A 17036-nucleotide genomic window follows, 5' to 3' on the forward strand; every position below is an offset into this window, starting at 1 on the left:
GACGATTCACATGCCTGTCATTAAATATTGTACAAACTTCCCTGGCACTTCTATCGTTATCTCCCAAAAGAACAATTTCAATTTTTTCTCTCAAACTTAATCTTGCAGCCATGACACAAAATATTATTAAAAGAATTTGAAGTAAATATTGTTCCAGATATTATGCATAAATTTATGCTAGCACTGAAATTTGTATGACACAAATAATGTCAACAGTAATATCGTTGTCATGGCAACTGAGATTTAAGTTGTAGCATGTAAAGTTAATAATAATGTAAGTGCATTACTTGCATTAAATTTTTATGCTATTTTAAACATTTTTTTGTCTAGTAGTAGTTTATTATTAAAATTATTTGAAAAATAATTAGTTTTATGGTTATCTATTGATACAGGGTGTTCTTTTTTGACTCGTAGCTTAGTGAGTTTTAAAATTTTAAGTTGTCATAACTTCGTTATTAATAAATATATTTTAATAAAATTTTTGTCATAGCTATTTGAAGCCACTCTAAATCCAGTGGCGTAGAAATTTTTTTAATAAAAAAATCGCTAATACAAATTCTCCATTTTCGACGAAGAAGAAGTATCGTAGACTGCCCTAAAAATTTAATTAAATATTTCATATTTTGTCCCGCAATAGACCTTTTATTACATGACATTAAAAAAAAATTTGGTTAAAATCGGTTAACAACTTCAAATTTTATAGAGGTGTTTCCAATCTAAATGGGTCACACTGTATATATATATATATATATATATATATATATATATATATATATATATATATATATATATATATATATATATATATATATATATATATATATATAGATTACAGAAGGATTTCAAATATTTTTAATAAAAAGTTATAAACAAGTGTCCCGAATATAAGTCTCCAGAGAACTCCATAAAGGCAAATAAGAGTTAATCTGCACAATATTTACATATTTAATGCTATAGGTAAGAGAGAGCAGAAAGAGAAAAAGAATTAGGTATATAGGTTTATGGTGCATCGTTTGCTATATATAAACATTTGACCTGTAATAGGAGTATAGTAAATGAAGGCTTGTATCAATATTTTAATGAAAATATATATTTTTATTTTCATATATATATAAAAGGAGTTTAATGCAAAAAAATTTTTTACACATACTCTGCAGTAAAATTCATTGTTTCTTTTGTTATTAATATAAAAATTACAATACAATACACTGCAACATAATTCAATATAATATTACAACACAAATTAAAATGCAATATTCATAAGTATTTAAAACTGCCAATATACATAACTTACTTTACCAAGATAAAAATAAAAAACCAACAACTCGGATTATACTGTAAATTTTCATTTTATTTTAAAATGTAGCATTTTTGCGTATATTACATATATTTAATAACATTAACATGAGGGTTTTAAATATTTCAAAAATAAAAAAAGAAATTCATATTCGAACTCACGTACACCAGCGTATGAACAAAACATGTAAAAGATTTGCCAATTAGACATGATACTAACGGTTTTAAAATTGACAGTTGTCTGTCATACGGTGATTATTTTGAAATACAAAAGCCTAAAATAATTATGAACATTTAATATTAATACAAAACATATCACATAAATAATAATATTAATATATATTATATATATATAATATTATATATAATATAATATATCTATAATATTAAATATATATATATATATATATATATATATATATATATATATATAATATTATATATAATATAATATATCTATAATATTAAATATATATACAAAAGGAACATTTTTATTCTCGAGAGAGGAAGAGAGAGAAAATATATCTTATGTCTCTCTCTTACTCATTATCTTACATATGTAATGGTTTCACAGATTCACTACCGTGCAAATTTCCAACGCCGACCGTGCGTATGGAAGTATAACTTCAAAAAAAATAAATAACTACTTTGTTGTCCCCCAACTCCCAATAAAGTAGTCTTTAGGTTAAGTTAGTATAGTGTATGATCTCCACGGTTGTTGATTACTGTTCTACATCTATACGGCAAACTCATGATCAGATGGTCAATATTTTGCTGCGGTATTCTGTTTCGCTCCATTGAAAGGTTCTAAAATAGTTGCTGTATTGAACGCAATATTTTGTTGTAAAATGCGTCTGCCCAATATGTCCCATATATGCTCAATTGATTTTAGATCTGGCGATTGTGCAAGCAATGGTAAAACCTAAATTTCATTAATTTTGATGAACGTTTGCACGATCCTGGCAGTATGAGTACGCGCATTGTCCGGCATTAATTGAAACAGGTGACCAGCTTGTTATGTAAAGGGTACAACAATATATTCGAGAATAATATCGCGGTAGTCTGTTGCATTAAGAAACCATTCCAGACAAATGAGATTGGTTCTTCCACCAAGAGTAATGCCATCCGATACCATTATACTGCCGCCATGTTGTCTATTAACCTCCTGCAGGGTGGCCAATCGTTCAGCATTGACAGGCCTTCTTCAAATTATTGTCTATCTTGTATCTGGTGCAAATTAAAATCCAACTCATCTGTAAACCCAGTCACAAGTCGATAAGCGCGATTTCCTTTGGATAATACAGGCACTCTCACAGGTCTTTGAGCATTTAACCCTACTTCGTGCAGCCTATTTTTAATGTTTTAAACACTAACAAATATCTAATGGGTCTCTTACAGCCTTATTTAGAATTGTGATTTAGTTACAGTGCGATCTCGCAAAGGCTGCAACCTAAAGACAATTTTCAATCTGGTTGATTATTCTTGTATGGACTGTATGACGTGTAGCAACATTACCAGTTTGTTGTCACCTTAACCACAAACGATTATTGACACTTTTTGTTCTTGTGGAGGATCTCAGTAATGTCTCTTTGACTTCTGCCAGCTTAAAGTATCTCGATAGCAAGCTACTACGTTTCGAGATTAGAATGATGTCTCTTCATTATTAGCAATTGCAAAACTAAATAAAAATCAACATAGAATCGAAAACCAAGTACAAATAAAGAAAAATTACTTCTTATCTTATAAACAAAAAACGCATATTGAAGTTTTGTTAAATTTTTATAGGCATTCTTATCAGCATTGCTGTCCAAGTTGGTACAATAATCGACAAAACAAGAAAAAAGATTAAAAACATATATAAAGCTAATAATATAGGTGTCCCCTATAAGATTATGTCTTATAGATTATGTCTATGTATATATATATATATATATATATATATATATATATATATATATATATATAGAAAAAACAAAGATTTTTTATTTAATATAGACCACATACCCGATATTTCCAACATATTTATAAATTGTTTTTTGGTCGAAATAATCACGTTAAATATATATATATATATATATATATATATATATATATATATATATATATATATATATATATATATATATATATATATATATAAATATATATTTATGTTGAACTATCTTTTTAGATCTACCTATCTTCTTTAATGCTGCTCTTAATCTAATAAAATCTGGAGGTGTAGAAATTATTGGATCGGCATGTTCCAAAGCTTCACGTCGTCAAAACTTAGAAGAGCTTCCTTATAATGAAACTTACAATTTCGTTAATTATAGTGGAGCTAGTAGAAGTGATTTTGATTTAGAAACAACAATGATAATAGCAATGCAAATAATCTTGCAAAATAATACAGGTCGCGTTAAGCAGATACGTATATGTGAAATTATATCAAATACGGATAATGTAAAAAGTGATCCTATTGTACACAATATTATTGCCAAACAGATACACAGTGAAATTAAATATTCTACGTGTTCATTAGAGAATTTAATAAACAAACATCACGCAATTATCGTTAACGAAAAAGAAGTATCGCCCGAAAATTTGGACACAATAGTAGAGAATTTGACAGAAAACGGTTTTATTCTTTTTGAAGGTATATTTGAAGCACATAGGAATAGATCTTTGGAAATAATTTTTGAATCAATTAGTGATAAACATAGTGTTTTCCTATTAAAACCTACATTTGATCTACCCAAGGATTATACTATATTAAATATAAGTAATAGTAACTTTGATTGGTTGGAAAATTTAAAGAATTTAGATAAATCCAACGAGACAAAAACCGTATACTTGGTCAGCGAAAATGAAGATGTTAGTGGACTAGTAGGTTTAACCAAATGCTTATTAACTGAAACTACTAAACTAAAATTTTGTTCTGTATTAATTGACCAAGGGGCAATTAAGTTTTCTGTCGATGATCCTTTCTATAAAAATCAGATCAAAAAGAATCTGACGTTTAACATTCTTAGAAACAATAACTGGGGTACTTATGTGCACCTACCTTTAAAAGAATTAGAAAAACAAAATGTTGGAAATGCTGCGATTAATATAAATAATGTTGGAGATTTGTCTACGTTGGATTGGAGTGAAAGACGATTTGAAGGGATAAGGTAATTATCATTAATATAATATAATATAATATATATATATATATATATATATATATATATATATATATATATATATATATATATATATATATATATATATATATATATATTTTTCAAATTATTTTTTCGACCGTACTGTTTTAAATATTGATTTATAGTATCAGCAATCGGTCAGGAAATAAAACTCTATTTGTTCAGTCTCAATATTTCGTCACGATTTTGTGACTTCTTCAGGAGAAAACTGTAAATTTATTAGAATAATTAATGATTATATGTAAACAAAATGAATATTTTAATACTTACAACCATGATACTATGACTAACAAGATAGGATCTTCCCGTAGCACAAAATCGGTCGTGTTCGCGCATGCCGTCATTGGAGATCAGATTTGAATTCTTGTTAAAGTTAAATGGGATTTTTATGCATTCTGTGATGAAATTATTTAATTAGCAAAATATTAATATTAAATAAAGGTTTAATAATTACAATAATCGTATACAAAAAGATATCTCCAAACTATTTAATAAAGATTATTTATTGACACATACAAAAAACTGACATTACGAACGTGCAAGTCTCCAATTACGTCACGACTTATGCGCAATATCTTATCTTCTTAATCATAGTATCATGCTTACAACTATAAGAATGAAAATTTAAAATTTAAAAAAGGAATAAAACCATTCCGAAAGCTATACAAAAGGTCATAAGAGTGTTTCATTAACATCCCGGCCAATTTTCTGACTGCAACCCTAATAAACTGTGTTGTTTGTTTATATATATATATATATATATATATATATATATATATATATATATATATAGTTTTATATTTTATATGGGTTAATAGTATGTGTAGATGCGGATCCACATCCCATACGGACCCATACAAAACATAATCACATGTCCTGATTCATATCCACGCATCTCTAAGCCAGCATATTTAAAGCCGAACAAAGCATCTCTTGTGCCCATATAATTTCTAAAGCTAAATTTTGTGTAAATAATTTCATATTCAAGGGTTGTAACAATTCTGCTGTGTAATATTTTCAAAAATGTATTAAGTGTGTTACTCATTAAAGCTAATTTTCTGTGATCTGAGCAGTATATTGCACTTAACTTTTTGGGTATTGCCATAAAGGTCGATTGCAGCCATTGTCGGTGGATTGTGGCAGTCTAATATATTAGATTCAAGAGTTCAACCATTACATCAATAAGTTTTAATAATTCGATGAGCACATCATCTGGTCCATAAGCTTTGCCGCCTTTTGTGTTTTTGATGGCATAGATGACTTCTTCCCGTAATATTGGCGGTCCGGTATCCTCTGTAGTTTGTAATGATAGTTCTTCTCTTTCATCAATAAATAGCTTTTGGATGTAATTAGTCCAGTGACACAATCATTCCTATTATCAGGTATAATATTTCCTTTTTCATTTTTAAGGATATTCGTTGTTGTTCATTTTATGGAACCTCTCATTTCTTTGACTTTTTTTCTATTTTCTTGCATTTGACGGAGAGTCACCTCTCTTTTTTTTCTCTCGAATTTTCTTTCTTATGTTTTTCTGAATTTCTTTATATTTATTAAGGTCTTTTGCCTTACGTTGTCTTCGTTTTTTTTATAAGTTCAAGAATTTCTACTGTGATTCAAGATTTTGTTTTCTCCCCAAGTGTTTTGAGGGTTTTTTTCGAACTGATACAAGAGCATGTTGAATTTTTCCCCATTTTTGTCAATAGTTAAAGTTTCTGCATTATCTTCTTTGACTTTCGTTAAGTTCTCGTTTATTTTAAATTTCGTTCTCGCATATGTGTTGTCTTGTTTGAGCCGCCTTGTATCCATGATTTTCTTGGAGCTAGGGTGCTCTACATTCTTTAGTTTCACTATCATCGACAAAACAAACGGATTCTGATTGGAAGATATGTCAGCTCCTGGATAAGTTTTGGGTAATATTATATAATTTCTATATCTTCTGTTGACGATAATATAATCTATTTGATTTCTGACTAGTTTATTGTTATTGTCAGCTGGTGACCTCCATGTGTATAATCAACATTTAGGAAGTTTAAACAAAGTATTCTCAATTATGAGTTGCTTATTAATACAGAAATCAACTAGCTAATCGCCACGTTCATTTCTCTTTCCAAGTCCATATCGCACCATACAATTCTCCTTTAGCGTTTAAATCTCCTAATATAATATTTATATTACGTCTTTTAGTCAGCTTTAAGACATTGTGAATGTTGTACATAGAAGTTTTCTATGGTGTCTTCATCCTTGTATGCAGTGGGTGCATATACTTGGATTACATTTATTTTACGTTTTAGATGACAGTTAAGAGACAGCATCAATACTCGATCAAAGAATCAAACAAAGTTACAAACAGCTTTTTGAGCAACTCCCTGCCTGTGATTGGAATTGTTGTTGCCGGAATAAAACATTGTTCTATTTCTGGTGTTACATTTTCCTAATTCAGGCCATTTTATATCGCTAAGCCCTAGTATGTTATTCTTTATTCAGCATATTTCCGAGACAGTGGTATCTAGTTTGCCAGATTGATATAAAGTTCTTACGTTCCATGTTGTAAATTTTTAAGGCTATAGATTTATTCTTATTTGTTTGACAGAAATTTATCTTGCTGACGACCTTAGAGGCCCTGTCGTCTAAATCTGATTGTCCTCCCCTGTCGGATCTTGGATTCCAATCTCAATAAGTAAATTATAGACTAGTGGTTCCATAATGATTTTTACTAGAGTAATAATATGGCGCCATCTAATGACCGAAGACTAAAACAAGGAGTTATACCAGCTTTATATTGATATATGTAGGTAGATTGATACCTTTAATGTGAATGGCGCCAATTTTCAAGAGATTGGTTTGGACCAATATTATTCTATGTGCATTATTTAATGATAACGCTTTTATCTGGCGAATTGTAATTTTTTTAGAGTATTTGATGAATCAGAAATGGTTTATGTGTATTATTCTGCCCTTAATTTTAAAGACGTAATGTTAGCAACTGGTAAACTTGTGATAGACAAAATCGAAAGCATCCCAACCTTAGATTGTCGTATTGGAAGTGAATATGCTGGAATAACGCTTAAAGGTAAACGAATAATGGGTCTTGTTATGGGAGATGCTTTAGCATTGCAACTTCAAAATGATCCATATTTTACGTGGGAAGTACCAAAGCAATGGAGCCTAAGAGATGCCTGTACTGTTCCTTGTGTATATTCAACAGTAAGTAGATTACGAGTTTATATTTATTCACTTATATATACAGTAAAATCTCACTACTTCGGCACTTCAATAAACCGACGTATTATTACAATTGATGGTACCAGGTTCATCAACCACGTCATTTTTCTCTATTTTGTTTTTGGATAATTGTAATTAACTACTTTCGTGGCATTTAAATTAAATCAGTAGTTAAAGAACAATCCTTTATATCTTTTTATAACAATATTTCATTACAGTGTTACTATGGTTTAATAATCAGAGGTCAGCTAGAGCCTGGAGATTCGATACTAATACACGCTGGAGCTGGAGGAATTGGATTAGCCGCTATCAATATTGCCTTATCTATGGATTGTGAAGTATACACTACCGTCAGTACGAAAGAAAAGAGACAATTTTTAAAAAATACTTTTCCGTCTCTTAAGGATAAAAACATAGGTATAAAAACTATTTTTACTTTTGAAATTAAAATTTTAATATATATACAGGGTGGTTATTAAGTAATTGTACAAACAGGTACAGTAGATTCTTCACTTAAAAATATTACGATTTGTCAACTTGCTTTAATAAAATATTGATATTAAGGGAGATCTTAAAGATGAAATTTAAAATTATATTTTTCGCTATATCTGTTATGTTTGTGGACATTATTAGGTATATTAAAATTTATAACTGGGGGCTTTTGTGTATGAGAAATTAAAATTTGTTGCATACTTTGATATAGCTGATAGAGAGCGCCACATATTTGGCATAAATTTGCGTTTAACCTATTTGCTCTTTAAGTTAGCTCCATTTGCGTCAAAAAATATTAAGAAACATTATTTCAAAATAAAAGATATACCTGTTATAATTTTAAAACTGAACAGTATTCTTATAAAAACAACTTAAAGATAGTTGTGATATACCACAACGTGCTTTCTTACCGCTGCTAAATGTTTTGTTCGATTTTATTTGATGTCATCATTAGACAACCCCTCTAGTCGTCAGAAACGAAAATGCCACTGAACTTCTAAAAATCATACAAACAAGATGTCAATTTTGGGACCCAAAAAAGATCTAAACAAGTTTATTACTTATAACCGACGTAAACCATTTGGTTACTAAGAATCAGTACGCCGTAGAAAAAAATGTTTTAAACAAGAAATGTAGCTGAGTTAATTTTAAATAAAAATGTTTATAGCACTTTTTGCTATAAACGAAAACATTGCTTGAACCGACCGGCGATATTGAATGTCAGTTATCATATCGGCGATCAGAAAGTCAGCACGTAAAAATTTTTTAAACAAAATTGGTATTAACTCGACCGTTAAAATTTGATATCTTTTGATTAGAGCACACGTATAACTTTTGCGAAATCAAATTTTTTCAATGATAGTACTTATAAATTGTGCTAATAAAAATGCCGCTTCGCGCGCACCATCGTTTCTCGTATCCCCTCCAAGTACTTACACACAGCGAATACAAGCGCTAATGTCGTCACGTTAGCAGCGCCTCAGCGTCGGCCCCACCAGACAATGGCACTACCACGGTGAAAATTATACGAACGGCAATGTCGTTCAAATATATATGTATCCATGTATATATGTAATACATAATATGCATATAACTCACTCAAATGCACCCTAAGGCATAGGGAGAAATTCAAAAACCCTTTCTCAAAAACGCACCCCTGTAAATGGTAGGACTACTCGGTTTTTCATACTTGGGGATCCATTGACCATATAAAGCAATAAGGCTATGGCTCCACGAGCGACAGATTGTCGCTAGCAGTAGCAGTAAAATTACGGCGGCAGTAAAGCAGTAAAATCATGGCTTCACGAGCGACAGTTTACAGCGCGCATATCGCCGCGTTTTGGTCTTGTAGTGGCTCCATGAACGTAATTATGACGCAGCTACAATCAGTGGTATCTTGTCCGTTTATATAATATCCGTGTATATAGCAGAGAAAATAAATAAATAAATAAGTAAAATAAATTCACACCGATAATACAATAATATAGTATGGATAATCTATCATTTCAACAAAAAGTTGCTTTAATATTGGCATTGTGCCGTCGACGTAGGGTTAAAAAACAACGGAAATGGTGGATTCACCCTGTTCTAGTGCATAGACAGACAGAGGGAAAATTTTTTCTTTTACACAACAAACTAAAAGAATATCCTGACAAGTTTACATATTTTATAATCCTATACGACATGTCTGTATCTACCTAAAAATAAAAAAAAACAAAATATTTAACTATTTAACTTTCATTAGAATAAAAAGGGGCCGCCACCACTTCTTATCTTTGCGTATTCTGTAATTAGCTATTGAATTATCATGTAGATCGACGGCTCCAATATGTCGATTATATTCATTTATCATATTGGGTTGATGTAATGAATCTTCGTTTTCCAATATCTAACTTGCTTTTTTATGTTATAATAATTTAAAAAATTCTGATGCGACATAAAATCTGCATTGTTGCATTCTTTTATTTATGAATCACGCCAAGCTATCGAAAACGAAACATTAGTACTGAAGGATAATAAACTTTTACTATAAACAATAATTAGTAAAATTTTATTTATATGACATGATTAGACAACCACTTAGATAGAAATAAATCACCAGTTCGAAGAAGGAAATCCAAAAAATAGATTTTCGGGAAATCAATAAAAACAGTTTATTCTCTCTATTAAACTTTTTCTTCTTTAATAATGGAATCTATTATAAAGTACAGTTTGATACGGATAATTGGGATTGAAAAAAAAACATCCATTGATTTTTGTTATCTAGAATACCGATAAAGAAAATATTGGATTTATTTCTTTCTTAGAACTATAATTTTTTGTTACGATTTGAGACACAAAATTGTATGAAAAAACTGTAAAGTAATTTATAAAAACAAAGGAACAACTTAACAATCACAGAGAAATAAACAAACAAGAACAAAAATATCCGATTAAATGGCAATTATCGCTACAAGCGACAAATTACTGCTAGTGGAGCCACAAACGCGCTGCAAATTACTGCTAAAAAATAGGTCCGGATCTATTCGAACGCGACACGACCTTGACGACGCGTCTCGGTCTCGAAACAAAGTGACAATCTGCAGCGCGTGGAGCCACTCAGTATCACTGCTGTTGTTTTCATTTATTAAGCTACATTTTACTGCTACTGCTAGCGACAATCTGTCGCTCGTGGAGTCATAGCCTTAAACCTCTTCACTTTTACGTTGTAGTTCCTTTTAGTCTTATATTTTTAACATGTTCCTGGCGACGCAGAATTCCGAGATTTTACCTCTCAGCCGTAATTTTTTTTATATATATTTTAACTAACAATCTGTTTTTTGACTATTATCAATATATTTTTCGAATATTTAAAACCATATTTTTCTATTTAAAAGCTATTTTTTGTATGTACCACCCGTGGTACACGCCGGCTGTAGTGAACATCCTTCAAGAAAAAACGTCGTGTACCACTGGTGGGCACAATGTCAAGTCGTGGGTGTCGTAGTCTTTTGTTGCGTTTGTAATGGTTTTTTGCCTGTTTAGGTTACTATTGAAGGTTATACATGTAACCTAAACATATACGCAGGTAAAAGTGGGTCAAATATACCTGACAATGATTTTGGACATTTCTAAAATATTTGCATGAGATTACTTACGGGGCTCTTGTATGAAGGAAGGCTACTATATGTTGATAATTATTATACTAGTGTAAATTTATGTAAAAAGCTTCTAAGTGTAAAACATATGTTTGCGAAACTCTTAGATCTAATAAAAAAAATCTCAAAACTGTATGTCAAAAAAAAATTAAGAAAGGGCACATATATGGAAAACAAAATGACGAGGACATAAGAGTTGTCAATTGAATGGAAAAACGTCATGCATTATTAATTAGTATAGTTCCCAGCCATACAGTAAACCTCGAATCGACAGGAACAAAATAGACAAGGTGAAGACATTCTAAAACCACCTCAGGTTATTGAGTATAATAAGGCAAAGAAAGTTGTGGACTTGTCCGATCAAATATCTTCATATTATACCCCGTTAAGAAAAAGCATTAAGTGGTACAAGAAAGTGTTTTTCGGAATTTGTCTTGGCACATGCATAGTAAATACGTGGGTTCTTTTTTAATAATTATGGTAGTAATCCTAAAACATACAATATGTTATCTATTCGCTAAAAAATTATTGAAGAACTATTACAAAGTAAAGTTACAGAAAGTCATCGTGGACCGGATTTTGTTTCAGTGAAAAAAACCAAAATTATCTTTGGTAAAGCATAAGATACAAGTGCTAAACAAACAAGAAGATGCTGCTTTTCATGTTATAAGAAAATTCAGAATACACAAGGATCAAAAGTAGCCCGAACAGAAACAAAAAAAAAGTGTACATACTGCGATACATGGGAGGATATACCAACTATGTGCCTTCCTTGTTTTAATGAAATTCACAAACCCACCTAGTTTTGTATAATGTTTAAATTATCACTTAAGTTTTTTACAATATCTATGTTTTGTTACGATGTTTTAATTTTAATAAACCATTTTTACTGCAGTTTTTTGGCTTTTATTTGTGACCATATCAATTAGGATATGCCAAAACGACGGTAAACCCATATTTAAAACTATAAGTGATTACGCAATATAAACAAGATATCTATTAACTGTAAGGTTTTAGATAGTTAATAAATAAAAAGGTACCGTGTACCACCGTTGGCCACAAGCGGTTGAATGAAAAGTTAGGCATGTACCACCGGTGGTACACGTCGTCACGAACGTGTTAAACATAATCAATAGACTATACGTATATTATGGAAGACTTTTGATTTGGTTGTTGAATTATTTTGGTAGCAAGTTTATGTCACTATTCATACAGTATTACTAGGTTAGTATTAACTATTTTTGAATAATTAAATATTGTATCATTTTAGGATATTCACGAGATAAATCTTTTGAAGTCATGATTAAAGAAAATACCAATGGAAGAGGTGTAGATGTAGTACTAAACTCTTTATCGGATACTTTGTTTCAAGCATCAATCAGATGTTTAGCTGAAGGAGGAAGATTTTTAGAAATAGGAAAAGTGGATTTAATAAATTCATCTCCGATACCCACTAACATGTTTCTTAAAAATATTTCTTTTCATGGAGTACATTTGGATGAATTATTTTATCCACATAATCATTTTAAACGAGATATTCAGCAGCTGGTAGCAAAAGGTATGTATCCATTTCACAAAAACGATAAATATACATCTGAGGTAAAATTATTTGTCTTTGTCGGAGAGTCGTTACAGCAAATCAGCCAAGGCAAAAAAATTTTAAAATAAGATGTTTTAATCCCATTAATAGAGTTGCAGTTCGGAAATCGTTATTAAATTTCGAAGACCCTAATAGGCCAACCAGGAACTAGAGTGGTCTATGTATGTAGCAAAAAGTAATATTGGAGAAAAAACGACAAACCCGTTTGAATTTACCCTCTACTTAATATTTAAAATAAAGTGTAAGATATTACACGATTCTGTTTCTGAAGGATGTAAAAATCAATAATAAATAAGAAATAAAACTTTTCATTGAAAATTATTTTATTATTAAATTTTTTCAGAAAATTGTAACATGGACCATTATAGAATTATTTTTTTAATTTTATTTAGTTGGTCAGCTAGGAATGATAGTAGTAGTGTCGGGTCCATCGATATTTCATCAGTCAGAAAATTCAAACAAATAATATTTGTATGTTATGAAATTCGAGTAACCGATGTCCATGGACGTCCAGAATAGCCATGATGATTGCCAACCTCCGTCGCGGAGATGGCACGTGAAGAAGAAGAAGAAGGGACGTATCGCGATATTAGTTGTTTCTCCGACACAAATTTTTTGATACAAGTAATAAATGATAAAATAACAATGTGTAATGTGTATATTATAGTCAAAGAGCAGAAAATCTGATTTTGGAAAAACGAGCAAAACGTTATATTTCTTTGTTTTTTAAATGATTAAAAGTGAAATGTAAAAAAAAAATTATCACTCTAACACCCTGTCGGAAAAAATACTAGGTGATAAAACGATATCTTCTATAGGGCTTTTCAACACTTCTCATTTGTTTCAGGCACTTGTTATATGTCATACAATTTTAATATATCTACGTCATACGTCTTTGGTATGTATAGTTATTTGTATATATGTACTATATATTAAAATTATACAAGTGCCTGAAACATATGAGAAGCGTTGAAAAGCCCTATTAGCGTTTAACGATGACGTACCTAGACGAAACTGTGGAAAAGTATTTTAAATTTAAGAAAATATTGTTTTAAACAAAGTTAGCAATTTGTAATGAAAAACTAAGTTGTTTTAACTGAAATAATCATCATATTAGCGTACCTTGTCTAAAATATTTCTCCTGCAGACGAGCTCTCATCATAGTTACTATCCACCAGATTAATAATAAGTTATCCACTGTTTGAAAATAATTGTCCTAGTCTTCTATACTCATTTTCTACTTTCACTACATGGTTTACTGCTTTTTTTCAGTCGGCACTTGTAATCTCTGATAGTTATTTTCGAATTAAATCGACCACTTTCGTGTCAAATTTTGGAAAACTATTTTACCTCCGAATCCGTTTTTTTACTTGTCCCAAATAAGTTCGATAGGATTGAATATGCAAAAATAAGGTGGTAACCTCAAAATAGTATGGCCATGTTGTATTGCAATAGTGGCAAGTATATATTGTTTCTTATAAGTTTTAGTACGAAGTAATTCAAGTAACTGATTCTTTTTATAGTTGTCTTCAAAGTACAAATCATTATCTAAGAGGACATCTTTAAGTTCCTGTTTTGAAGACGAACTGTTAGGAATTGTTTTAGAAACTTTAAGTAGTAGCTAGAATTGTCCAAAAAACAAGTTTTGTTTCCTCCAACCTTAATATATCTCACCAACTATTCATTGACCAAATATGGTTCAAGATCTATTATAAGTACGCTTACATATTGCTTAAATCTGTTAAAATTGTTTTCCATTTTAATCACATCCAGCAATTTATTATAAAATGTTATACATGTATACATCGGAAACCTTTCTGTGGTAGAATGTCTATGCGCAGGCATATTGTAGTTGATACTGTGGCTTCGTGTATTAAAGTTAGCCTTTATGCTGCTTACTTCAAATATATGTCTACTTTTGTAGATAATTACCAGGCACTCATAAATATATGTTCCAGGTACAGTCATTACACCTAATTCTTTGAATTTTCCTTTGCAGAAATATCTAAATTTCGAACCATGCAGTATCCTAACCATTTTTTTTTAATAATAAAGTCTTGTTTAGCTTTGGTGCTTCCTCCCCAGAAAATTATCCCAAATTTTATTTGTGAGTGGAACTTTGCAAAATAGAGATCTCGTTTTGAGATGACATCTAAATTTGATAATATTACTCTAAAAGAACAACAAACTGATGTTAGCTTAGCAAATAATTTACCAACCTGCATTTTAAAGTCTAAATTCTGGTCTATATGTATACCTAGAAATTTGGTGTTATCTAGGGTACTGGAACCAGTATTGGACACGGCACCAGTGATGGACACTCAACAAATTAATGCATATTATCAAGCAACCTGTTACTCTAATTACCCCCACAAGCACGTAAAACCTCCAATATAAATCTGTAATATTTGCTCTGTTTGCAGCTGCTTCGTCTAGATGCCGCTAGTTATATTAAAATGAACATAATTTACCACACGATAATTTTGGCGCCAAGATAGTAGTATTGTTAGCGTTGGTTATAAGAAAGTGAATTAGTTTCTTAACTTATACAAACTTCAAAATTGGTGATTTATTAAGTTTACTTAAGTGAATCAACAGTAAAGGTATGTAGTTTAATGTGTGTTTATTGATTTTAGCTAATTTTTATCGTTAAAAAGATTTAGAAATCATTTTAGTTGCATTTTATCCAAATGCAACGCATGTATTACAACCTCTGGATGTTTCTGTTTTTTACCCATTGAAATGTCAATGGAAATCGCATGTCAGAAAATGGTTGACAGAAAACGAAAACCAGCCGTTAATGAGATATCACGTGGCTACACTCACTAGATATCACTAGAAAATATTCTGAATGAATCTATTTCTCCAGCTATTATTAAAAATAGATTTCGAGTTTGTGGCCTCTTCCCTTTTAATCCAAATAACGTGGATAATTCAAAGATAGTTTGTAGACAGAGGGTTAATAAAGAAGAAAATCTTCCTGAAAACAATCAAAATTTGGCTAATGATATAAAAATATGTTTAAATATTTTAGAAAGTAACATTAGTCCTGAAACACTGAATGCTATGAAAGCACAAAACTCTAAAGAGGTATGGAATGGGCAAGAGTCAACATTGGATTTATACAATGTTTGGAAAAAGATACGAGACATAGCTTCAACTCCAGAGCCAAGTGAGAACGAGAATCTGTCACTAGAGAATTTAAATAATAAAAACAATGCAACACCGCAAGATGAAAACGATATTCCAGAAATTACTCTAACAAACCACGAAAACGAAATGCAGGAAGATACCGAAAGATCAAATACTGAACTTTTTGACATCAACACGGCGAATACTCAACGGACTCCAGATATCACCCAGACATCATCAAAAGCTAGTGGTTCAGATGAAATAAGTCTATACGATCAACCACCTCATCAAAAGGAGGACAATCAACAATTTAAAGAGATATTTGTCAAAACAAATAGTCCAAATGGTGATTCCCCATTTAAAAAATATCTGTTTTGGCCTAAAGACTAAGTAAAATCACAGCGTCAAATTAAAGAAACATCACGCTCAGTCATTACATCAGACTATTGGTTAAGTGAGCAACAAAAAAAAAACCTGCAAAAAGAAAAAGAACAACTGAAAGAAAGCAGAAAACGAGCTCAGGAAGAAAAACAAAGGCAAAAAATTGAAAAAGAAAAGATTTTAAAAAAATGCAGGAAAGGAAACAATCTGCTTGGAATTAAAAAGAGTCAGATAAAAAAATTAGTTGAAAGTACTTCAAATGTAATGCAGCCTGAAAAGACCAATATTTCTTGGAAAAAAAGGCAAAGTAGCTTAGTTGTACGCATTGTGAAAATAAGATACACAAAATTTGTGTCCCTTCCAAGTATATTGACAGTTTAGGACTTACTTTAGACTCCGAAAATGAAGATGAGTTTGTCTGTGAAAAGTGTAAAATTGCCGTGGATAGTAGTGATACATGTAAGAATTCAGAAGGAGAAGAGGACTAATTAATTATACTTTTTATTTAGATTCAGTTAGTTACCTATATTAGACCAGTTTAAATAAAATTGCAGCTAAATTTTGGAGAATATTATTCGATTATTTTTTTCT

At 30.6% G+C, this 17036-nt stretch overlaps 1 protein-coding gene across 1 annotated transcript in view; it reads left to right on the top strand.

The window, feature by feature from the left end:
• The window catches only part of LOC140450160 (fatty acid synthase-like), a 126461-nt gene that overhangs the window by 77187 nt on the left and 32238 nt on the right, over positions 1–17036 (top strand). The window contains exons 12-15 of the mRNA XM_072543613.1: positions 3467–4448; positions 7394–7685; positions 7922–8120; positions 12603–12890. Of these exons, the coding sequence (XP_072399714.1) occupies positions 3467–4448; positions 7394–7685; positions 7922–8120; positions 12603–12890 (1761 nt within the window). The remainder of the gene's footprint in view (positions 1–3466; positions 4449–7393; positions 7686–7921; positions 8121–12602; positions 12891–17036) is intronic.

Source organism: Diabrotica undecimpunctata, chromosome 1 (assembly GCF_040954645.1).
Source record: "Diabrotica undecimpunctata isolate CICGRU chromosome 1, icDiaUnde3, whole genome shotgun sequence".
Lineage (NCBI taxonomy): Eukaryota > Metazoa > Arthropoda > Insecta > Coleoptera > Chrysomelidae > Diabrotica > Diabrotica undecimpunctata.